General features: G+C 48.3%; 1 protein-coding gene across 1 annotated transcript in view; it reads left to right on the plus strand.

The window, feature by feature from the left end:
- The window catches only part of LOC144774154 (NACHT, LRR and PYD domains-containing protein 12-like), a 1,547,343-nt gene that overhangs the window by 440,439 nt on the left and 1,080,832 nt on the right, over nucleotides 1–26,072 (plus strand). Inside the window, exon 5 of the mRNA XM_078659170.1 lies at nucleotides 20,036–21,755. Coding sequence (XP_078515296.1) covers nucleotides 20,036–21,755 — 1,720 coding nt within the window. The remainder of the gene's footprint in view (nucleotides 1–20,035; nucleotides 21,756–26,072) is intronic.

Below are 26,072 nucleotides of genomic sequence, written 5' to 3' on the forward strand. Positions count from 1 at the left end.
CCACTGGGTGGCACGTGGTCAGTGGGCTATCAGGCTCGGTGTCTCTGTTAGCGGGGCTCCCTCCGGCTCTCCCCGTCCTCTGCCATCCTTTCCGCTGAGGTCACAGGCCGGGCCTCCAATGTGTCCTGGTTTGGCCGTCACGACCGGCCGGCCACGATCATGGGCTCGGGCGTCGGGCCTCTCCTTGTCTCGGCTCGCCTCCCTGATCTGGGGTCTCTGGCCTCCAGGCCCGCTCCTCGTTCACCGGTCTCCCGGCTGACCTCCTTCTTGACTGTGGTGGCCCGAGTGGCCGCCAACGCCGTCCTCCGCCCCTGGGCCTCTCGGCAGTCTGTTGAGGCCCAAAGCCAGGGTCTCAATCTGGCTTGCTTGTCACCCAGCTGCACCCTGGTCGCGCCACGCCGTGGCCCGGGCCCACCAGCTCAGATCTCGCGTCTGGGCACCGGCCACTCACCACTGTTGGCCCCGCTGCACCAATGGGCCTCCCTGCTGCTGTGTCTCGGCCCTGGGTCCGCAGCTTCCGGTAACCCATGCTGTGTCTCCTCTCAAGGTGCGTGGATGCACCTCCGTATGCGGCCTAGTTCGGCCCTGCCACGTGGGCCCCGGACCCTGTCCTGCTGGCCGCTCCACCTCTTGAGCTGGTGCCCTCCTGTCCCCCGGCGTCTCTCTCCTCTTTCGGGGGGCCATCTGGCCGGACGCCGCCTCTGGGTACCCCTTCGCGGCCTCGCCGCTGTCCGCCTAGGCCCGAAGCCGGGGCCTCGATTTGCACGGCCCGTCGGCCGGGTGATGATTGTTGCCGCCTCTTGCCTGCTATGTCGCACCTGGCCCCCCTCCTTCTTGACTTGGGTGACTCGGTGGCCGCCGACGCCGGTCTCCGTGCTTTGGCCTCTCCGCTGTCAGCCTAGGCCCAAAGCCGGGGTCTCAGTTGGGCCGGTTTGCCTTCCGGCCGCACCCCTGTACTGCCACCTAATGTTCCGGGCCCATCGGCTCAGTGCTTGCGTCGGGGCCCCGGCCACTCACCGCTATTGGCCTCTCTTCATCAATGGGGCTCCCTGTCGCTGTGTCTTGGCCCCAGGCAGCAGCCTCTGGTCGCCCGCGCTGCTTCTCCCCTCACGGTGCGTGGACGTGTCTCAGGCCGCGGCCCATTTCCGGCCTTGCCGCGTGGGCCCCGGACACCGCCCTACAGGCCGCTCCGCCCCTCGATCTGGTGCTCTCCTGTCCCTTGGTGTCTTTCTCCTCTGCCGGGGAACTGCCTGGCCGGAAGCTGTATCCCGCCGGTTCCCCTTCGCGGCCTCGTCTCCGTCCGCCTAGGCCCGAAGCCGGGGCCTCAAGTTGCTCGGCCCATCGGCCGGGTGTCGGAGGGTGCCGCCGCTTGCCTGCTATGCCGCCTCGGGGCGTCGCGTGGGGAGCGCCACTGTCGGAGCCTGCCTGCTCCCTGCGGGGCTCGTTCCCTGTGTGCCCGGACCACCGCTGGCAACCTCGTCGCTCTACGCAAGGCCTCCTCGCCTCCGGAGCCCGCCTCGCTTGCCCCCGTCTCCCGGTCCGACCGGGTCTCGAGTTACTCCTCCCGCTTCTCGCACTTCCGCTGTGGGTGACCACTGTCCCACGACGCTGGGGGTCGAAATCGCCTTGCTTAGGGGGTCCCAACTGCTATTTTGAGGCTTTTATGGGTCTGGGGCCGGGGAGCCGAGGGAAACCACGTCCGTTCAGCTCGCCATCTTGGCCACGCCCCTCAATGAACATTATTTAGGCCTCCCTGCAAGGAACAAGGGGATGGGATAGATTTTGATGATTCAGAAAAGGGGGTGGTGATGAACAGTGTGTCTGAATTAAGCAGACCACTCTTACCCAGTCCAAAGATCAGGGCTTGATCCATCACTGTTATTTAGCTCACTGCACCATCCCAGCTCAGAACCTGGCTATATGCAAATCAGTCTGTCCCTGGCCCAGTGCATCATGGGAACAGGGCAGACTAAACTACCAAGCCAATTCTTCACCAGAAAGGAGACAAGCTTCCGGGGACCGGTTTCTGGCATTTCAGCCGTCGTCGGCCCGGCTTGCTTGAATCCTGATGGTGCAGTGAGCAAGGGACTCATGTCTGAGTATACCCTGCCACACCTATAGTGGCCAAAAACGATTCAGAAAAGGGGGTGGTGATGAACAGAGTGTCTGAAATAAGCAGACCACTCTTACCCAGTCCAAAGATCAGGGCTTGATCCATCACCGTTATTTAGCTCACTGCACCATCCCAGCTCAGAACCTGGCTATATGCAAATCAGTCTGTCCCTGGCCCAGTGCATCATGGGACACTTTTCCTCATACCCTCCTTTTGCCATTGAGTGACAAATTCTCTAGGAGATGCCGATATTCATAAGATCATCTGTTTCTTGTTGGAGCATCATTTTCATATTGGTGTTGTGAGTGTTAGAGGGTGGGGGCTTGAGAGCCTGAACACACATTGCACAGAGCACTGGCAGGCACTGAATGCACAAACAGCAGGAGACTAGGACAGCTACTCCCAAGGCAAGGAAGATGTGAACCCTCTATTCCCATTGGGAAAGGAGGCCACAGATCCTGCCTGTGATTGACCAGTTGCCTTCATCCTGATGAATTTCAGAAGAAAGGCGATGCAGACGTTGGATGGCATCATAAACTGTAGGTGTGGTATCTAGAATGTACACACAACAGCTGGAGCCAATCAATTTACGATCAGCAAGGATGATGTCAAGGACCATACGATTTTGAAGTGTTACAAGGTGGTCTGCCTGTAGGTCTGAAGTGATGTTGGAGAGGGCAACAGCTGTTTCTGTGATGGTGGCCTCAAGGACCCTGGTCAGTCCTCACACAGCAAGACTGTTTGCCATGGGGCCCCAGAATAGAAGGAAACCATTAAAGAAGTCCACGACTTCCTGGCCCACTGTATCCTCAGCCGATATGGCACCCCTACGCGAGCGGCGCAAAGCACCCTTCATCAACAGGTGGTAACCTCCATGGGTAGAATACGTTGGTGAAAGGAGGAAGGCCAGATAGCATGTACCAGACCAGTTACGGGGGAGCCAAGTGTAGGCCGCTGTCCAAAAGATAAAGTAAGTGTTGGGGGACGCCAGCAACCTCGGAGGAGACGTAGAGTTTAAAGTTTTAATAATATCACAAATACTAGTACCAACTTTCTTAGTTCCCAGACCATGGATGCAGACATGGCTCTGCACATTTATAACATTTAGGGGCCCATTAGGATGACGGGCGGACTTTTTCCGCCCGCCATCCTATTGTGAAATGGGACCGCCCACCATAAGGGCTGGGGTCCCGTGGGGGCCATTAGGATGTGCCCGCCTCAGTGGCGGGCACATCCCGCATTCCTGTCATTGTGGTGGGTGGTGCACTCAGCACTGCCCGCCACAATACCAGGAAGGCATGTCGTGCACTTCCATGCACAACATGGCAGGCACCGCTCGGTGCCTGCCATGTTGTGCATAGAACTGCTGGGGGCCTGCAGCCGGCGTGGCAATCCACCCTACATCCTAATTGGCCCCTTAGTGTTTCGTACATCAGGCAGTATCCTTCAGGCGCGGAATTTAGAAAATGTTCGTCGAGTAGTTGAGTTGAAGACTACAGAGTTCATCCATTGATAATGGCAATGTTGATGAGCTGGTCGGGCAAAAAGGAGCATTGGCATTGCCAGACCTGTTCGCCAGAAGTCATCCCGAAATGTTCCAAGTGCAGACTTGGCAGTGCCATTGAGAGTATAAGCCTCCTGCATCAACATCCACCATGCAAGACAGGACCCAGAGACGGAAAAAGGATAAGGAAAGAATGGGACAGGGTGTATCATAGAATGTGGCATGAGCCCACATACCCAACTGTTGGAAGTATTCATGATCAGCTGATGATGATGCAACATTTGGACGAAGGTGTTATTGAAAAATTTCTGCACGGCGGGGTAATTTGTGGGCTGCTAACGTGAAATACTGATTGTTAGATCTGGGGGTCTCTAGTTGGCAATGGTTATCACCTTTGTCCAAATAGGGACCCTTACTTCTGAGTCAGGACAAGGGGATTACTCTCCTTAATAACCCCTGCTCACCTCTTTGGTAGCTTGGCACGAGCAGACAGGCTTATCTCAGAGGCAGTGTGTTAAGCATTTGTGAATATACACAGCAATACAGTGATAACACTACAGATGGACACAACACAGGTTTTATAAAAATAAGTATTCTTTATATAGACTTAAACACAAGACCACAAACGACAAAAATCCACAATACTATACTAAAGGTTACTTAAAAGATGATAAAAGTCTCTTAGTTCAAGTGGTTGGTAAATGCGACAAAGTTCTCAACAAAGTTCTGGGAGGTGGCACGCAAAGTGAACAAAAGGCTTGCAAAAGGGGAGATGCGTCGGTTCCGTGACCCAGGGGAACGGTTGCGTCCTTCCTCAATGCTTGCGCAGAGTAGGGAACCCATCGTGAGCCTTACCGGTGCGGAGGTGAAGCGTAGATTCTCGACCTGTTGCAGTGCACAAGATGGCGCACTGATGCGATGCGATGTCGATGCGATGATCCAGTTGCAATGCGAGAAGATGGCGTCCTTGATGCGGCGATGCGATGACGATGCGATGACGCCCTGGCAGTCTTGCGACGACTCTGTACTTTGGAGCTGCGACCAGCCCTGCGATGCGCTTCTCTGGTGATGCGATGACAGCTCTCTCGATGCGTTGCGCTTCTCCAGCGATGTGACAGCAGACAGCTTCGATGAACACACGCTTCCAGGGAGATGCGACGAACTCTCACTTCTCCGGCGTTGCGATGATTTGAGCTGCGGCAGCGACACGCAATGATTTGCAATGATAATTTTGCGTTTCCAGCTCCCAGCGACACGCAAGTGACTGGAGTCAGAATTCCCAGCATGGAAATTCAGGAGGGAGCTGGAGGTGAAGTCTTTTGGCCCTGAGACTTCAGCAGGAGGCAAGCACAGTTCAAGCCCTTGGAGAATATTCTGTAGATGAAAGTCCTTACAAAGTTCGTTCTCCTTTCCCTTGGCAATGAAGCAACCACTGCAGGCCAACCAGCAAACAGCACACTGGCAGAGGGGCAGTCCAAACTCCTGCAGCTTCCTTGGTTCTTCTTCTTGGCAGAAAGGTTTCTTGTTCCAGAAGTGATCTAAAGTCTGTGGGACTGGGTTCCAATATTTATACCCCAAAATCGTTTGTTCTCTGAAGGCAGAGAGACCTCTGCCTAGTTTAAACCAGTTCCTGAGCACTGTGTTTACATGACTCTTCTCTTCCTTTCACTGTGCAGGGCAGAAACATCAGACGCCCCACAGGAGGTGGAGCCAGCACAGGGAAGGGAAGATGCAGCTCTGGAGTACTCTGTTGACAGGATTCCCTTTCTCCTTTCACTGCGCAGGGCAGAGACATCAGACAAGCCACAGGGGGTGGAGCCAGCATTGTGGAGGGAAGGCCCAGCCCTATTCAGGTCCCAGGTGCACTCTCCCCCTCCCATCTGGAGGTAAATCTCCCTATTCACCACTGGGGTGTCCCAGACTGTCTCTATGGAATTTCCCCAGCCCTGTCACACACAAACCCAGACAAGGAATACACAAGTCAGTAGAGGCGGGCTCAAATGGTTAGGCAAGCAAATACCTACTTTCTGAAAGTGGTATTTGCAAACATAGAATATTAAAATAAACTTTACTAAAAGATGTATTTTATTATTCTGAGTTCAGGCATACTAAACTCGAATTTCTACCATGTTCCCTGAGTCAGTTAGGATTGTAGGGATGTAACAATCTTCACTGCCCATGCTGGCCTATGAGAACAGGTAGCCTTCAATAGTGAAAAACGAAAATGGCTGTAATTCACATCAGAACATGTCCTACCTTATACTTACAATGCACCCTGCCCATGGGCCTACCATAGGGGTGTCTAATATGAAGCAAAGGGAAGGTTTAGGGCCTGGCAAGTGGGTGCACTTGGCCAAGTCGACATGGTTGTCACAGACTACACACCGGCCTTGCAATGGCAGGCCTGAGACACACTTTACAAGCTGCTTCTGTGGGTGGCACAACCAGTGCTGCAAGCCCACCAGCAGCATTTTCTCTACAAGCCCTGGGCACACATGGTGCACTGTACTAGGGGCTGACACTAGATCAAATAAGCCAATCATGGAATCCAATCAGTATATCAATTTAACGTAGGGAGCACTTGCATGTTGGCACTGATTAGCAGTGGCACAGGGCCCAAAACATACAACCAGTAAAGATAGGTCAAAACAGAGGAGGCAATCCGTCAAAAATGGAAGGAAGACTCACCCCAATGATGTCAGGTCTAACACTGATGCTCCGCAGGAGTCAGGGTAGGAGTTTGTGGGGTAACAGGATAGTAGAACAGTAACATCTAACCGATGATAGGCAAGATGAGGGAGACAAACAGTATCACCACGGTGGCCATGAAGCACTTGCTATGTGGGAGACTGATATATCGTTTCTGGACTTGGGTGTATTGAACGGCTGCCATTGTACTAAGCCAGGGACCACTAGCGGCTGTCTATGATTGGTGGTTGCTTCACTGGATGCAGGTGCCAAGAGCCCTAGGGCGTACCTTAGTCTGACACACCAGCACCGGTCTCAGCCGGGAGATCACAGCTCTACAGCCTATAGGTACCTGAGCGAAGTCAAGGGCAAGCCTTCCTTCTGGAACGCAAGTTATATCAGGTAAAAGTAGGATCAGTATGGTTGGGGAATAATTGTTCCTGATGCTGAGCAGAGTTAGGGGAGTGTTCCACCTTTCCCTTCAGTAAACTGTCACTCTCTGCTTCCGTAGATGTAAAATGCAATCTGGCATCGCTGAATGGAACAAACGTTGGGACTATTTCTGTTTCTGAGTCTCCTCGTCCTTCTCTCACCCACTGATCATAGGGGAGAGGCTGAGGCACTCATTCAGAGTGTGTTGCATGTGTCCAGTTCTTCCGACCTTCAACTTTCAAGGCAGTGCGGGTGGCCAGTAACACCTGACGGGGCTGAGTCCAGTGGGGCTCGAGGCTCTTAGTACGTTGAAAGTTGCGAAACAGAACCCAGTCGCCAGGTTGGATAATGTGTCCTGGGCCCTCCCTTTTATCAGGTATGGCCTCATGCACCTGGTGATAAAGAGTACGAAAGCTGTTAGTCAAACTGTACAGATAATCAGTCAACACAGGGTATTCAACATCTGACAGTTTCTTAGGCTGTGGGACACCACAATCTCATGGGGGGATAATTCTATCTTGGTATGGGCTGTTGTCCTGTCAGACAGCAGAGCCAGGGGCAGAGCAACAACCCAAGTGACACCCGTCTCGGCTACAATTTTGGCCATTTTGGTCTTTAGGATGTCATTGTACACCTCCACTAGACCTGCTGAGTAGGGGTGGTTAACTGCATGAAATTTTTGTTTTATACCAATTGCTGAACAGACATGCTCCATTATTTGAGCCATAAAGTGTGTCCCGTTGTCACTCCAGACTCAACGGGGCAAACCAAATCGTGGAAAGCATTCTTTCAATAGTATTTTGGCTGTAGTGATAGCGGTGCAGTCTTTGACAGGGTAGGCCTCCACCCATCGGCTGAAGGTACAGACCACCAGGACATATTTCAAATTGTTACATCTGTCCATCTGGATTTAATCCATCTGGAGGACTTCAAAAGGAAAGGTAGGAGGAGAGAATCCTCCTTCAGGAGTTACTGTACCTTTACCTGGGTTATACATAAGGCAACTCATGCATGTTTTGACCAACCTCTCAGCATATGCTTGTATCTTTGAATTATATCAGGTAGGTTCCAACAGCTTACATATCCCTTTTGAACTAATGTGAGCAGGGCCATGGGCCATCGTAACTACTGGTAGCATATGACTGTCAGGTAACATCCATTGCCTTTCCATAGTAGTGCGGACCCAGCAACCATCAATTCCCTCTTTCGCCAAATGCTCTTTCTACACCCCTAGTTCCTCAGGAGTAGCATGGGACTGAATATCAAGCACACTTTGTACTGTGTCTTCTACCATCCCCCCTCTGCCACCCACCTTGCGGGACCTGCTACATACATCCCTAACCTTTTCTTAAGAGCTGTCTGTCTGGCTGTCTGGTCAGCCGGGGCATTGACTTTCCCAACATCATCTATCACTTTCTTAGGGGCCTTACATTTTATAATGGCCATGTTTCTGGGGTATGTCAAGGAGTCTAACAATCGGAGAATTAGGGGGCCATGTTGAATGTTTGTCCCATGTGAAGTAAGGAAATTCATATCTTTTCACAGTCTTCCAAAATTGTGAGCCACCCCAAAAGCATATTGACTTTCAGTGTAGATATTAACCGTTATTCCTTTGCTTAACTCACAGGCTATAGTGAGGGCCACTAATTCTGCAGCTTGAGCAGAGCACTGTGGAATCTGAGCTGTTTCTACTACTTGCTCCAATGTCGTGAGTGCTTAGGCGGCTGATGTGTTACCATCTGGCCCTCTGAGATCCGCCCACATATAGTGTACCTTCTGGGTCTGCTATCGAGGTATCCTGTAAGTCAACCATAAACACCACAGAGAGAGAAAGGGTCATAGGGATATTTAAAGACCTGCCCAGGTTCACATCCCCTTGTACTACAATGTAATGAACAAAAAGAACCGGGGGTCTAAAAGCCAACAATATATCCGACTGGCTTAAACTCCTCAAAGAGTAAGTCAGAACACAAGTCACATAAAAGCCCACAAAGCCAGAAAAAGAGAGCAAAAATCAAGTGATTGCTAGTGAGATCCAAAAGCAACTGAATGGATTCCCATCAATGTATCGCAGTGATCAATCTTCTCATTTGGTCATCCATCTATCAAGATGGTGTGTCTCTTGATCATCGAGACTTGCTACCATTCCAAAGGTAATTGACTGTATTGGATCAGACCCACAATCACTTCAGGCAGAGAATGTGTTACTAGATATCAGATCACAAGGGAATTCAATGCAGTGCAAAACACAAAAAGTGGTGATTAAAATAGGGTGATGAGGCGAAAAAAAGACATTTTATTAGGATACCGACTCACCCCCTAATAAAAAACAGAACAGCGCAAGGGGCAGTTTAAACAAATAACTGTTGTTTGCAGTTATTTGTTTAAACTGCCCCTTGCACTGTTCTGTTTTTAATTAGGGGGTGAGTCGGTTCCTAATAAAATGTCTTTATTTCGCCTCATTATCCTGTAAGTCAACCCGTCCCTTTGTCTCCTCCTCTGTCCTCAATATACAGTCATGTGGATCTAAACGGGCATTATGAGTATCCAGTGAGAGTAAGGTGGCGGGATTCAGTATGGTGCATCTCTTGTTGTTAATCTGGCTGGAAAAGAGTGTCAATTCATATCCTGTGAGTCGTGCGCTAGTGAGGTACTGTGTCTTGGTGTTATTAATGAGGGTATCCACAGAATGAGGAACCATCAGAGTCAAGGGGGAGTTCATGATGATCCCCGCACTCTGACGGAACATGAGTGCGGCCGCTGCGGTCGCCTGTAGGCATCCTGGGAGAGCCCTCGCAACAGGACCTACGGTAGCTGAAAAAAATAGGCACATGCCCGATGATGACCTCCGAACATCTGGGCCAAGACAGCGCATGCACAGCCGTCTGTCTCCGGTCCCCTCCCACCAGAGTTGCAGTCTTTACCTTCCTCCCTCTGGGCATTATCAGTGAAAGAAGTGATAAGGAACATAATCAGTTCCTAGTAAAAGTGCGCACATCCCACGGAAAAGGAATCACCTAACTGTTACAGATATTACCATGTGCCTCCTCCACTACGCCCTTGTCCATCTATTCAGATATTAATGTTAAAAGGGCTACTTCTCCTCCCGCGGGTAGTCGATACTGCCGGAGGCGGGGGAGAATTGCACTTGGCTGAATGCGTACCACATGAGCGGGTATGCTGAGACACCCCACACCAGTGTCTGATAATGCCCAGGGGGAGGAAGGTAAAGACTGCAACTCTGGTGGGAGGGGACCGGACAGATACATGTAGGAGGCTGTGGTGAGGGAAATTGTTAGCGATACAACCTGGGGACTACATGAGCTTTCATTAAATCCATGGCTAATATGTTTTCACTGAAACCTGTAGTAAGGACCAAGGGAGCATCAACATGTGCGGGGCCAATATCAAGAGGGAGGGGTTCAGAGACAGGGCTTATCACGGGTGTTCCTGCAAAACCCACAGAGACATTCATTTCGCCAGAAAGGGGTGCCTACAGGACTGACAGACGTGCATTAGAAGACCTGGTGGCCCCAGTATCCAAAAGAAAATTCTGACTGTTTCCCACAACTGAAATTTGAACATATGGGCCCCTTTGATCCACTGGAGTTTGCACTCTAGTAATACCCCTTTCCTGGCTGTCCTATGCTTGATAGAACCCTGTCTCATCAACGTTGTCATAATCATCATTGTAATAAGTGTGTGCTGCTACGTATCCATCAAACCTATTGGCCGGGCATTGCTGGACAGGAGCGTCATCCCTGGGCCTACGTTCTTTGTCCTGTGGATGGGGCGGGCCATGGTCCCTAGTCGGCCTCCCCTCCCTAGGAGCGCGAGGTCGAGTCTTCCCTGTTCGAATGTTTTCAGCTGATAGGGGACACTCATCTATCCAATGGCCGTACCCTTTACAATAAGCACACTGATCTGTTTGGAGGGCTCCCGTACATTGAGGGCCGGCGGGGGTAGACTGGCGAGCCCTCGGAGAGGGTTGGGTCTGTGGTCTGAAATTACCCCTGGCATCGGGACCTCGGGGAGGATAAGTCTGCTGCAGAAGTACCTTAGTATTAAGATCCCTAGCCTTCTTACTTTCCTTTTCTCTATCTTCATTCTCCCTATTCTTGTGATACTGTGCCATAGCCAAGATACCAGTCCTAGTCTGGGCAGACCATGTACTCTCAACTTTCTTGAGCCTGGCGGAAATCTCAGGAAGCAAGTTGCTGACAAATTTATCGACAAATACTGGGCCAGAGCCTGGGATCCGGGGGTCCAAGCCACTATGTCCCTTGTATTCTGTTTCAAAATGGGTAAAGAAGTCAGCCACACTTTCATCTTTTTGCTACCTACAGGCATTTATCTTATCCCAGTTGACAACAGTTTCTGGCAACATTGTTTTCATAAGCGTCAATATTTTACCTGGTAAGGCCAAAATGGCGGCATCTGGCTTTGTCCCTCCCACTTGTGCATTTTCAATGGCCTCTAAAACAGAATCTTATCCCATACGTCAGTGGAGACAACTGTGCCAAAGAGCAAGTCCATATCATCTAGAATAAGAATGCCTGTAGAACATATCTGACCCAGCTCTTGATATAAGGCGGCTGGGTTCTTTTGGGGATCAGGCAGCTGGCCCTTTAATTGCATAACCTCTGATCGCTACCAGGGAACGTGGACCCATACTCTACGCCAATGCGCATCAACTGCCTGACCATTATTTTGCGCTGCAGTGACCGCGTGAAAATAGACTGGAGCCGCCTCTCTCATGGGCATAGCTGTTTCGGGAAGGGGGTCAGAGAATGTTGTGGCATCACGATACGCAATCAGAGTGGAGATGGCATTATACATTTCCTCGCCCTTCACATGTCCTTGCATTATCTGCAACCGTAGTTCAATCAGACCTGCCGGTATTTGCAAGAACAAGGCCTCATACCTTTTCATCACCAAGGTGCACATGTACTCAGCCATGGTAGTTTGTTGCATAGTCGTCCACTGAGGAAAGGTGGACCATATCTCTTTAAACCCGTAAATATTCCCATCATTAATCCAGAATTGACATTACTTCCTCTGTGCGTTTGTTTCTTCAAGACCAGCAAAACGTATGGCAGATCGCAGGGAATCTCTCCTTGGTGTCATAAAGAGTGTCTGTAAGTTGCGTCCCACGGAAGTAAAACATGATTCAGGTGTGATAGGAGTAAGGGATGAAAGGTCAGGTGTACAGGGTTTGGAAGGGTGGGTTGTTGGAGCCGTCTGAAAAGTGGAACTGGATGGGGGGTCTAGAGACAGAGGATTGGGGGATAGGATAGGGGTGGCGGTGTTACAGGGGAAATCTGAGCGGGGAAGGCCGAAGGAGTAGGCAAGGCTGGCGGGGCAGAGGGGTGAGGATGAGGCTTTGGGGCAGTCTGCAGGGCAGGATACATAGGGGCATAAGGGGCGGACCCTCCAAAATAGTATCGAGCAAGGAATCCCCCTCCACGTCCATTTGGTTTCATCCCTTATTATCTCTAGCGGGGTAACAGCCCTGAGTCTGTGCTCCCAACCGGCTATTTCAACTGATCTTTCTGCACTTTTATGTAGGTGTTCCCTTGCATGGTCAGCCATAGACATACATTCCTGTTTTCTCTCCTGAGCCTTCTGCTTTTTACCTCCCTGCTCTATCTCTTTCCTCCAAAATCTGACAGATTCAAACATAGAAGGGGTTTTTTTTCTTTTTAGCAATTGTTTTTGTAAGTTGGCGAGAACTTGGGAATCAAAGGCGCCATAAGGTGGCCACTGCAATTCTGAGTTACTTTGCTTCGTATATTTTACCCAGAAGGAGGCAAACAATATGGCAGAAGGGCCATGTTTAACATACATCGCATGGCCTGGGGTCCCTTCTGGAGGAAGCAAACAAGCTGCCTCCACCTGGGAGTCCTGCGTACACATACAACAACATAATTTCTTAAACTTACTACTGACCGGCATGTTTGTAAACAGATAACAGACAACAGCAGGTCTGGGAACTCACCTCGCTGGCTTGACTTTTTCAAAAGTCAATAACAGCAGGACCATACAGACTTGGTGGGTGATCAGCCCACCCTTACCTGACAGGGGTAGTTCTCTTCTGCAGACTCAGGGCCGTGTCCTGTTCTAGGAATCACAGTTAGGGGACCCCAGCGAGGACGTGGTCAAGTGGCCCAGACCCGGCGGGGAGGAACAGTGGGTGAGTCGTTTGACTACCGGACTGCAAGAATCCCTTGGGTAGGGTACCTCCGTCGGAGTCTCAACGTACACCTCCTCACATATACCGGGCCTGACCTTCGTGCTCGTTGGGTCCCTAGTCAGGCACCATTTGTAGGACCATAAGTACCCACCTACGGGGTCTCGGTGGCGGGGGGGGGGAAAGCCCAAGTCTACCATACCCTACCGTACCCAGGTTTATTTAGTATAGCCCGGGCAATGGAACAGAGTCCCAAGCTCGTCAGCGACAAGACAGAGAAGGCTGCTGCTTCACTCTGCAGCGTACAAGCCTTATACACACATTTTCCCCACAAAAATACGTCGCTTATTCATGCCAGTCTTGGTTCAGAAAAGAGCATGTTTAAACAGGTGGCGTAACCAAGTCTTGCAAAACAGGATGGGTGCGTGCAGGAGTCCGGTCCGAGGGTGGTGAGGCCAATTCTTTGTTCCCTTTTTCAAAATTGGCTAAACCACAAGGAGCAGGAAGGGCAGGGTGGTCGTGACAGTTAGAACTTCGTCAGACATCTGCAAAAACAACCAGCAGGGTCGTGCGGACGTGTTTGACATGAAATGGCAATGCAAACACAATGGAGTCCTGACACAAAATGGATGCCGACAAGAAGGACACTTTTCCTCAAGGTACATGCAGACAGTGGGTTATTTTCCACATTTTCTTCTATGCAGATCTTGCTTCATCCAACCCCTTCCTGGGACTTAATAATGCCCGATGAATTAGACCCCCTCGGAGACCTAACAGTGGTCTCATGGAATGTTCGATTACTGAATAAAGTGCAACGAGGCACAGTCCTACGACAGGCGGAGAGGTATGAGGCAGATATCCTGCTCTTACAAGAGACCCATTTACTTGGGACAAAGGTCCCATGCCTCGCCCACTTCTGCTTTTATCACATTTACCATGCAGGGTTCACAAGGGGCTCCAGGGTGGTGGCTGTCCTTACCCATCATAGGGTTCAGTTTCAATACATAGCACATAGGGATGATCCCACAGGCCGCTTCCTCTTCATCAGGGGGAAGATATATGGAGGACAGATCACCATTGGCAGTATCTATGCTCCCCCCTCCACTAGGAGCTACTTTTATTGAAAAACCTTTGGGGCTATGGGGTACCATTCCAACGGGTTTGACCCTGATGGGGGGCAACTGAAACAACACTGTGGGGCCTTTAGACCGACAGCGCCCCTGAAATTCCCATCAACCATCGGGCCCGACTAAACTTTATACACTGGCATCAACATTGGACTGGGCTGATATATGGAGCAAATGCCACGCTACAGAGCGGGATTACACATACCTTTCGACTGTCCATGGGTCACAGTCCCGATTAGATTATTTTTTGTCCCTTTGGTGTTTCTCCATGCATGTTCACAGATACAGCATCACCCCAGCGGTTTCACACATGCTCACGCAGGCCCCCATTCCGTTGGAGAATGTCCCCTCGGCACCTCCGTAGTCCAGCCTATCAAGACATGCTCAATACAATGATCTCTACCTACTTGGCAGACAACGGCCCCTCCGCCCCCTCATGTACCACTCTCTGGGAAGCCATCAAACCGACCGTCAGGGTTTCTGAAATTAGCTATCACACAAAAGAGATATGTACACACCGTGAACAGCTTGATAACCTCGAGGTGCACCAGGCGACCCTGTCTTCCCAGCTCAGCTCCAATCCCAGTCCCATCCTATGCCGCAATCTGATCCTCGCACAACATGAGTTGTGTCAATACCTATTAAATGAAGCCAAGGAGATGTGAGTGGCATCACAGCATCCGATATATCAGTGGGGTGATAAATCCAGTAAACTCCTCCACAGACTGTGTCAAGCACATGGTGCACCGGCCATTACACCTACTATATGTGGTTCGGATGGGTCCCTTTACACGACACCGGAGGGGGTTGAGCAGGAATTTGCGAGGCATTTCACATCCATGTGCACCCGGCAGGAGCAGATCTCTGCTGAACTCATTGCGAAATTGCTAGTGGACATACTGCCTCGCCGGCTCCCCGACTCCGTCCGGGAACGGCAGGAGACCCCAATCACACTAGTTGAATTGACCAGCGCCCTCAATGCACTACAGCCGGTCATGCCCCGCCTCCCAACGGGTACCCCATGGAATTTCGCCGATCTCACATGCCTCTTCTAGGGCCTCATTTATTGGTGACCATCGCGGGAGCTACGGACGTGGCAACTCTATGGAGGGACTGGCGACAAGCGGAGATTGTGCTTTCCCTCAAGCCTGGTCGACCTCCAGAAGACCTGTCTTCTTATTGCCCCATTTCCTTTATCAATTTTGAACCTAAATTACTAGGGAAATTCCTGGCAGATCACCTTAGTTGGTGTATCACGGACCTGGCCCACCCTGATCCGTCGGGCTTTATGCCACAGAGAGCCACTAGACACAATATCAGACGAATCCATAACGCAATCGCTGCTGCCCCTACCCTTGGCTGACCCGCTGCCCTATTGTTAGCCGATATTGACAAAGCATTCGATTCGCTGAGCTGGGCCTATCTTTTTCAATTGCTGAGGCAATTAACTTTGGACCCCGCTTCCTAACATATAAATGCCTGTTGTATACAGATTTGACGGCATCAGTTTGGATTGCGGGACACTTCTTCTCGCCCTTTTCTGATTCAGTGGGGTACTCTTCAGGGCCGCCCACAATCCCCATTGTTGTTTGCCCTAGCAGTCGAGCCTCCTGTGGCCTGGGTCAGAAGTGTCCTGGTGCTCAGGGAGTTTGATTGGTCCCGAACATGGTCAGATCGTATAGCATTATACGCTGATGATGTTCTCTTTTTCATGTCAGACCCATGGTACTCTGGACCCCGCATACTGGAAATTCTTAGGGTGTTTGGTGGCACCAGCGGCCTCCACTCCAATCCCGCTAAATCCATCCTCTTCCCAGTGTGTGGACACCAAGCCCGTGAATCATGGGCCACACAGGTCTCACGGGCCACAGATGGGTTCAAATATTTGGGGATCTACATCTCCCCCTGTCCCAAGATTTCATGGACACACAATATTACCCCATTGTTAATCAGTCTCAAGAATGAAACAATAATATTGTCCGCTCTCCCTCTATCCCTCTATGTGCGTTCAGCCACCTTTAAGATGGTTTCTCTGCCTCGGATTCTATATCGCCTCCAATAATTTCCTTATCTTCTCCCTCACACTAGGTTTGCACAGGTAAATGCAATACAAAACAATTTCCTCTGGGGTGGTGGAGCCGTTTGCGTGGCGCTCCGCACCTGTGCACAATCTACATATTGTGGGGGGATAGCAGCAGCTGATATTTATTCATACTATGTTACGTCTCACATGCTTGTAATTAACGATTGGTGGTATAATTCTCCGACTGCTCCGGCATATACTATTGAGCACTCTCCAATGAAACAAGTCCCTCTGCTCCACTTGTTATATAGCTCACATGGCACGACCATCTACCACCGGCCGGTAGAGTAGCCGTACATTTATGGCGGGCCAAGACCAGACAAATGGGTTGGAAAGGGAAACTTACTCAACAACCCCCCCTGGTACACACCTCAGAACAGCTACCACATTGAGTGGGTTTCGGGGATGGGACCTGGTGGGGTTTTCGACCCTTGGGGACGTTATTGGGAGGCACTATCTTGAAATCATTTCAACAATTGCAGACAGACTTTGACCTCCACAAGTCACAATTTTGTTTTAATTTTTACAGCACTCTCCCCCTGGATCCGAAATATAGAGGCTCTCCCCGAGTTCCAGCCCTTGGAAGGCCGCCTGCTTGTGGGGGTCCTTGGACTACACAAAATCAGATAAATATATCAAACACTAACGACGCACACTCCCATCACTCTCGACAAAACCCGACTGGCCTGGTAGGCAGACATTCCTGAATTAACGGATGACGATTGAGCTGAAGCAATATCCAGCCCGAGGGGCGCGGAAGTCTCCATCTAGTTCAAATATTTACGTAGAATATATTACACTAGGTTACGACTGTTGCGTATGGGTGTCATCCAGTCCCCGGTGTGTTTAAGGTTCAGCAGGCAGGATGGGTCCTTCCTACATATGGCATGGGCCTGCACGGCCCTGCAGCCCTTTTGGAAAAGGGTTTGGTGAGGTCTTGATGAGGTGCTGGGGTGGGTGCTTCCACTTGACCAACGGCTGTTTTTATTGCACTCCACTGACGACATCCAGGGGAACTGCTATAAACAGGATTCGCTGTTACTTGCCCTTACGATCGCCAAGAGGGACATCGCACAGGGGTGGAAGCGTCATCTCCCCACACTATGAGCAAATGGAAGAACGAATTAGATAAATGTATGGGAGCTGAGATTGCAGTCTTTGAGTCCCTGGGTTGCCCCAGTAAACATCACAAGATTTGGACATGATGGGTGACATTTCACAGATTTAACCTATAGCCCTACCCGAGGAAGACCCATGAGTGGCACTCACCGATCCCTGACGAGTATCACCCCATGCTATATCGTCTGATTGTCTTATTGCCTTGTTGGAATGTATAATGTGAATCTGAGGCCTCATGTGCTATATCGTAGAGATTGACCACTGTCTGCATATTGTTTGTATTATTGTTTTACCTGCATGTTTGGCCCATAATGTTTATCATCATGAAAATGGTTATTGATGCAAAAATAATCCCTCTGCTCATGCGTGTTATTGTAGGGCTACACCCATTATACGGCAAAATAACCAAATAAAATGTGTTATAAAAAAAAAGAACACGTTATTTACCTTTTGTAATCCTCTTTCTGGTGCATACTCTGTCTAACCGCAGATTCCCCCTGCCTTCCCACCTCTCCGTTTTGTGGCCTGGTCTCTTTTTAATTTTTAAGGAAACAGTGGTCCAAAGCAGTGCAAGAATAAAATAAAAATATTTAAGGAAAGCCGTGATAAGCCGCCTATATTTATCCAAGTCCAGCCGGACAAGGAATTTTATTTTCACAATGTAAGAATAATTGTAAGCCAAGTTACAAAGAATACAAGAGCACAATCCTGTGCTTTACCACAAAACAGAAAAGTTTAGGGAGAGTTTAGAAGTAAGGAGAGGTTTTACAGGCAAGCGAGAGCAAACTGGACACTTTTTTAAAATCAAAAATGCAAGTGTTTTGCCAGAGTAGTATGTACAGCGAATGATACACATTATGTTATACCGTACAACTACTGTAAAGGGTCGACGTTTCGATCCCCCGCTCTAAGATACATGGGGATCATCATCAGGACTTATTGCAACCCGGCAATTCCTTGGAGTCTCAAAGGACCCAACTTTACCAGCTTCCCGACGCGTGAAAGTGGCCACGGCCACCAGCGTCGCTTGCCGACTTTGCGCGCTCATCTAGGCAGCACCACCCGGCAAGACAGCTGGTTAACGACCACAGCCTCAACAATTGCACCTCTTCCCCTCAAGAGGCGTATATAATTTTTCCCCACAGGCAACACAACCAATAAGTCCTGATGATGATCCCCATGTATCTTAGAGCGGGGGATCGAAACGTCGACCCTTTACAGTAGTTGTACGGTATAACATAATGTGTATCATTCGCTGTACATACTACTCTGGCAAAACACTTGCATTTTTTATTTTAAAAAAGTGTCCAGTTTGCTCTCGCTTGCCTGTAAAACCTCTCCTTACTTCTAAACTCTCCATAAACTTTTCTGTTTTGTGGTAAAGCACAGGATTGTGCTCTTGTATTCTTTGTAACTTGTCTTACAATTATTCTTACATTGTGAAAATAAAATTCCTTGTCCGGCTGGACTTGGATAAATATAGGCGGCTTATCACGGCTTTCCGTAAATATTTTTCTTTTATTCTTGCACTGCTTTGGACCACTGTTTCCTTAAAAATTGTTACTAACCCTTGGTCCACAGCCAATTATAGGGTCCCCCTTGTTTCCTAAAAAACTGGTCTCTTTTTAATACTCCACCTCTGAGGGTGCAGAAAGGGTGACTTATGCGGCACGGCTTCATCACTTCTGGGGCGGTATGAATCGGTGTGGACGACCTTGCAGCCTATATGTGTTGGTCCCAGCCATGTGTTTGAGACGAGCACTGATTATTTCTGTAATCTCCTATAGCAGTGGGCATGAAAATCTGGGAGTAATCCCTCAACAATGGCTTTAATTATGAATTTAGGTTTTTGTTGGAAATACCGCACCCCGCAACTTCCCCCTGACTGATTTCCCATGGATGATCTTGTCAAACGTTTTCAGGGAATAATGAGCGGTAAAAATGCCACATACATCGAAAGAGGAGCAGAAAACAGTGATTCTGCCTGTAATTCCCCATTTTCACATGGAAACTCATATTAGCAGGTATATACGGTTTCTGATTAATAGCTCAGCCTGGGGTAATGGTAGTTACTGGGATCAGCGCACACCTCACTCATTGCCAGGGCACTTGTAGTTTTTCATTTACCTTGACATTGGTGGTGTGTGTGAGATCCACTCCTGGACTGTGGCCCCCGCGGCTCCTCGTGTGATCCTCACTCGCCATCAGTGATGTTGATTCTCTCGATGAATGTAGAGTCTTCCACACGACTTCTTCAGGGGTTTGATTTCCATTACTGACATTGTAGAGAAGGACGCGGCATTTACAGGGTGGCCGCACGTGGACTGGAGGGCTGTGGACATCGGTGGAAGGGAGACACTGAACCGCTTACTTTGTTGTTTTTCTTAAGTATTTTGGATCCTTGTTTGATGAACCTCTGATGTTTTTCTTTTTTTGCTGATAGAAGTTTTCAGGAAATAAATGTAGTTATGACTGAGCCTCCATTTCCTATATTAGTGTTCTTTCTAGGGGTAATGTCTTTGATCATCCTGCCCTCTTTATTTCAATCCAAAGTCTGTCATTTCATAACAACAAAGAATCCTAGATGCTAAGATCTCGCAGAGTAATGTCTTATTCTCTTCAATATCACCAAACAAGAACCTTCCGTAGCGGCAACTATAAATAAATCAGAAGTGTTTCATGCTCATTGTGACTGTGCAGTTATATTAAACTGTAAAGCAGTTAACTCACATTTTGTTCCTAAGTACATTTTTCATATGTTGTCTCTATTTTTAAACAGATCACAAGAGGAAGTACAAGCAGTATATTAAAGAGGAATTCAGACAAATGAAAGATAATGACAGTAGATTCGGTGAAACTGTGACTTTAGAAGGAAGGTATACAAAGCTCCTCATCTTAAAGAACTATCGTGATAAGAAAGATAAAGAACATGAAATAATGTCATGTGGGAAGAGACATCTACAGCTTATGGAGGAAAGAGCTGCAGATTCATACTCTACCATTGAAAACATTTTTCCCCCTAAAAAGGCTGGACACATCCCCAGAACTGTGGTGCTCCAGGGAGTAGCTGGGATCGGAAAGACCATGACTGCCCGAAAGATCATGTTCGACTGGGCATCGGGCAAACTCTTCCGGGGCAGATTTGAGTATGTTTTTTACATCCACTGCAGAGAATATAACCAGCTGAGTGCACAGAGGCCGATCGCTGACCTCATCTTACCGAGCATTGAAGGGGGGCCGCGCCTGTCAATGAGTGAGATCGAAGCCAACCCCGAAAGGATGCTCTTCATCATCGACGGCTTCGATGAACTTAAAATCAATGAAGATTTGCTGTCCGATGATCGTGATAAAAAGTCTCAAGAGGGTAAAACAATCTTCAGTTTATTAAGGAATAGGTATATAAAGGATTCATATAAAATAATCACCACCAGGCCAACGGCTTTGGACGCCCTTGAAAAGTGCGCGAAGGATGGACGCTTCGCAGAGATACTTGGATTTTCTGAAGCTGGGAGGAAAGAATATTTTACAAAGTTCTTTGGAGATGAAATACAAGCTTCACACGCTATCAGAATTGTAAAAGAAAATGAAATCCTCTACACCATGTGTTTTGTGCCCATCGTGTGCTGGATTGTCTGCACTGTCATCAAGGAGCAGATGGAAGATGAGGAGGATTCTTTGCGTGATTTGAGAACAATTACTTCCGTCTACTTGCTCTTCCTTTTCAATTTATTGAAGCAGCAGAGTTTAGACCCTGTGCAGCAAGACATTACCAATAACTTGAAGAGTCTGTGTGCCTTGGCTGAGGAAGGCGTCTATCAGCAGAAAATCCTATTTGAAGAACATGACATAGTTAATCATGGTGTAGACATCCCGGCCCTACAATCCCTCTTCCTGAGCAATCATATTTTTAAACAATGTACTGATAAGCTCAGCCTCTACAGCTTCATCCACTTGAGCTTCCAGGAGTTTTTTGCTGCGCTCTTTTACATACTCGACGGTAAGGATGCAGCCGCAGAGACCACAGGGGCTCAGCAGCGAGCCGTGACCCGCTTACTGAGGGATTACACAGACTTGGGAAACAATCACTTGATGCTGACTGTGCGCTTTCTGTTCGGCCTTCTCAGTAAAGAGAGACTGGAGAAGATAAGTAGTAAATTCCAATGGAAGATTTCACCAGAAATCAAACTTGTGCTACAGGCGTGGATAACGGAAAAACTAAAACAAGAAGGAGACAAGATCACTGGTCACATGGTGGACTTATTCCAATATTTGTACGAGACCCAAGATGAAGAGTTTGTGACAACAGAACCTGTATGTGTGAAACACATAAGTATAACAAAACGTACGATGAGGCGAGAGATGACTTCCATGGATTTCAGAGCCCTCGCATTCTGTTTGAAGTATTCAGTAGTCGAGAGCATCGATCTAGAGGAGATTACAATGAGTCCTGAGGCTGTCAGAGCGCTGAAGCCGCTTTTAATCAAATGTCCCAGTCTTCGGTAAGTTTCTCAATTTCGTATATTTCACCACATCTGTGTCTTAGAGTAAAAATTCTAAAAAACAGGTAGCATGGGACTTCCTGTCAGGGATGCACAGTATAAAACACAGGAAATTACATTTGAACTTTAGCAGAGCGTTGAGTTTGTGGGCTGTGCTTGGCTTTATCTTGTGTTTTACATCACTGAGCCTTGCTAGGCATTTTGTTTCATGGTACTTCTGCGGCTGCTAGTAATTTTGTCATCACCCGTGTGCTTCTGTGCGTAAAGGGCACAGCTAACCATCTGTTGAGCAAATTCATATTTCACAAAGGGCCAGATGTAGGAACCCTAATACCGGTCGGTAATGGCTGAAATTACCGAATGTCGGTCGTTACCGACCGGTATTAGGCATTTGGGATGTAGGTGGCTACATTTCAGATTCGGTAATTTACCGAATCGGTATTTAAGAATTCGGTAAATTACCGAATTCTTAAATACCGATCCGGTAAATTACCGGCTCTGAAATGTAGGAAGCACTCAAGTGAGTGCTTTTCACCTATAAGGATTCGTTATTTACCACCAACTGTAAGTTGGTGGTAAATAACGAAAACCGTTAAAAAAGCAATTATGTGCTTTTTTAACAGTGCCATGTGGCAGACATACATGCCCTTAGGGCATGTATGTGTGCCACATGTGCACCCATGCACTATTCAGGGGTGCAACAGGGTGTCAATGTGACACCCTGCCATCCTTGTAGGTTTTCCCCCCTTACCGATTCGGTATTTACCGAATCGGTATTCCCCATTCATTCCTATGGGCCTGGAGGCCCGTAGGAATCAATGGGGAATACCGATTTGGTAAATACCGAATCTGTATTTACCGAATTTTACAGATTCAGTAAAAATTACCGAATTATTACCTACATACCATTTACCCATTCTAAAATACCGAATAGGTAATATTCGGTATTTTAGAAATGGTAAATGGTATTTACCTACATCTGGCCCAAAGTGTTTTGTTACCAGTATAAAGTAATTCCTTAAAGAAATTTGCTGTGTCCAGATTTAGTGCTAGTGGGTGGCATTCCCTCATGGGATTCCTGCTATCATGAGTCAATCCCCATAGAATATGAAATTACAGTGCATGCTGGAATTAGACGTGACATTCCCTCGTGGGATTCCTGCTGTCATGAGTCGATCCCCAGGGAATAGGGAATTACAGTGCAGTGTAATTACACATGGCATTCCCTCATGGGATTCCTGCTAACATGAGTCAATCCCCATAGAATATGAAATTACAGTGTGGACTGGAATTACTCGTGGCATTCCCTCGTGGGATTCCTGCTGTCATGAGTCAATCCCCATGGAATAGGGAATTATAGTGTGGACTGGAATTACAAGTGGCATTCCCTCGTGGGATTCCTGCTATCATGAGTGAATCCCCATAGAATATGGAATTACAGTGTGGACTGGAAATACACGTGGCATTCCCTCGTGGGATTCCTGCTATCATGAGTCAATCCCAAAAGAATAAGAAATTACAGTGTGGGCTGGAATTACACAAGGCATTCCCTCATGGGATTCCTGCTGTCATGAGTCAATCCCCAGAAAAGAGGGAATTACAGTGTGGACTGGAATTACTAGTGACATTCCCTCATGGGATTCCTGCTATCATGAGTCAATCCACATGGAATAGGGAATTACAGAGCGGACAGGAATTACATGTAGCATTCCCTCATGGGATTCCTTCTATCATGAGTTAATCCCCAGAAAAGAGGGAATTACAGTGTGGACTGGAATTACTAGTGACATTCCCTCATGGGATTCCTGCTCTCATAAGTCAATCCACATGGAATCGGAAATTACAGTGCGGGCTAGAATTACATGTGGCATTTCCTCATGAGATTCCTGCTATCATGAGTCAATCCACATGGAATCAGGAATTACAGTGCGGGCTGGAATTACATGTGGCATTTCCTCATGGGATTCCTGCTGTCATGAGTCAATACCCAGAAAAGAGTGAATTACAGTGCAGATGGGAATCCTACTATCATGAGTTAATCCCCATGGAATGGGGAATTACAGTGCGGACTGGAATTACACGTGGCATTCCCCCATGGGCTTCCTGCTATCATGAGTCAATCCCCATGGAATAGGAAATTGCAGTGCGGACTGGAATTACACAAGGCATTCCCTCATCGGATTACTGCTTTCATTAGTCAATCCCCAGGGAATAGGGAATTACAGTGCGGACTGGAATTACACGTGATATTACCTCGTGGGATTCCTGCTGTCATGAGTCAATTGCAAGGGAATAAGGAATTACAGTGCGGACTGGAATTACACGTGGCATTCCCTGTGGGATTCCTGCTGTCATGAGTCAATCCCCAGGGAATAGGGAATTACGTTGCGGTGGAATTACATGTGGCATTCCCTCGTGGGATTCCTGCTGTCATGAGTCAATCCCAGGGAATAGGAAATTACTGTGCGGACTGGAATTACACAAGGCATTCCCTCATCGGATTACTGCTTTCATTAGTCAATCCCCAGGGAATAGGGAATTACAGTGCGGACTGGAATTACACGTGATATTACCTCGTGGGATTCCTGCTGTCATGAGTCAATCGCAAGGGAATAAGGAATTACAGTGCGGACTGGAATTACATGTGGCATTCCCTGTGGGATTCCTGCTGTCATGAGTCAATCCCCAGGGAATAGGGAATTACGTTGCGGTGGAATTACATGTAGCATTCCCTCGTGGGATTCCTGCTGTCATGAGTCAATCCCCATGGAAGAGGGAATGACAGTGTGGACTAGAATTACATGTGGCATTCCCTTGTAGGATTCCTGCTGTCATGATTCAATCCCCATGGAATAGGGAATTACAGTGGGGACCGGAATTACATGTGACATTCCCTCATGGGATTCCTTCTATCAGGAATTAATCACCAGGGAAGAGAGAATTACAGTGCAGACTGGAATTACATGTGGAATTTTCTCATGGGATTCCTGCTATTATGAGTTAATCCCCAAGGAAGAGAGAATTACAGTGCAGACTGGAAATACATGTGACATTCCCTTCTGGGATTCCTGCTATCATGAGTCAACCCTCATGGAATCGGGAATAACAGTGCAGACTGGAATTACACAAGGCATTCCCTTGTGGGATTCCTGCTGTCATGAGTCAATCCCCAGGGAATAGGGAATTACGTTGCGGTGGAATTACACGTGGCAGTCCCTCATGGGATTCCTGCTGTCATGAGTCAATCCCCAGAAAAGAGGGAATTACAGTGTGGACTGGAATTACAGGTGACATTCCCTCATGGGATTTCTGCTATCATGAGTCAATCCCCATGGAAGAGGGAATGACAGTGTGGACTAGAATTACATGTGGCATTCCCTTGTAGGATTCCTGCTGTCATGATTCAATCCCCATGGAATAGGGAATTACAGTGTGGACCGGAATTACATGTGGCATTCCCTCATGGGATTTCTGCTGTCATGATTCAATCCCCATGGAATCGGGAATTACAGTGGGGACCGGAATTACATGTGACATTCCCTCATGGGATTCCTTCTATCAGGAATTAATCACCAGGGAAGAGAGAATTACAGTGCAGACTGGAATTATATGTGGAATTTTCTCATGGGATACCTGCTATTATGAGTTAATCCCCAAGGAAGAGAGAATTACAGTGCAGACTGGAAATACATGTGGCATTCCCTTCTGGGATTCCTGCTATCATGAGTTAATCACCATGGAATAGGGAATTACAGTGCGGACTGGAAATGCACGCGGCATTCCCCCATGGGATTCCTGCTATCATGAGTCAATCCACATGGAATCAGGAATTTTCTCATGGGCTTCCTGCAATCATGAGTCAATCCCCATGGAATAGGGAATGACAGTGTGGACTGGAATTACATGTGGCATTCCCTCATGGGATTCCTGCTGTCATGAGTCAATCCACATGGAATCAGGAATTACAGTGTGGACTGGAATTAACCAGTTCTGTCTGAAATAATGCGCACATTTACTATTTTCTCTAGGCATGCGTTAAATGTGAGTGGTAGGGGGCCCGCAGCAGGGGTGGGGAGGACAGTTGAATGGATAGTGGAAGGAAATGAAAGTCAAGTTATAGTAGGATTTTGTGAATAGCCAAAAAGTAGTACATTTACTCAAAAGTGTAAATTACTCAAAAGTGTGAGTTACTTTTGTGAATCAGGACCTTGCTTTTTTATTCCATGCATCAGCAGAGCCTTGTAAGGCGGCCGGACGTTTGTCTACTTCACATCGTCTGTTTAGAATGTCAAACCCAGCTTCCCACGTGACACTATC

The sequence above is a fragment of the Lissotriton helveticus genome, chromosome 8 (assembly GCF_964261635.1).
Source record: "Lissotriton helveticus chromosome 8, aLisHel1.1, whole genome shotgun sequence".
NCBI lineage: Eukaryota > Metazoa > Chordata > Amphibia > Caudata > Salamandridae > Lissotriton > Lissotriton helveticus.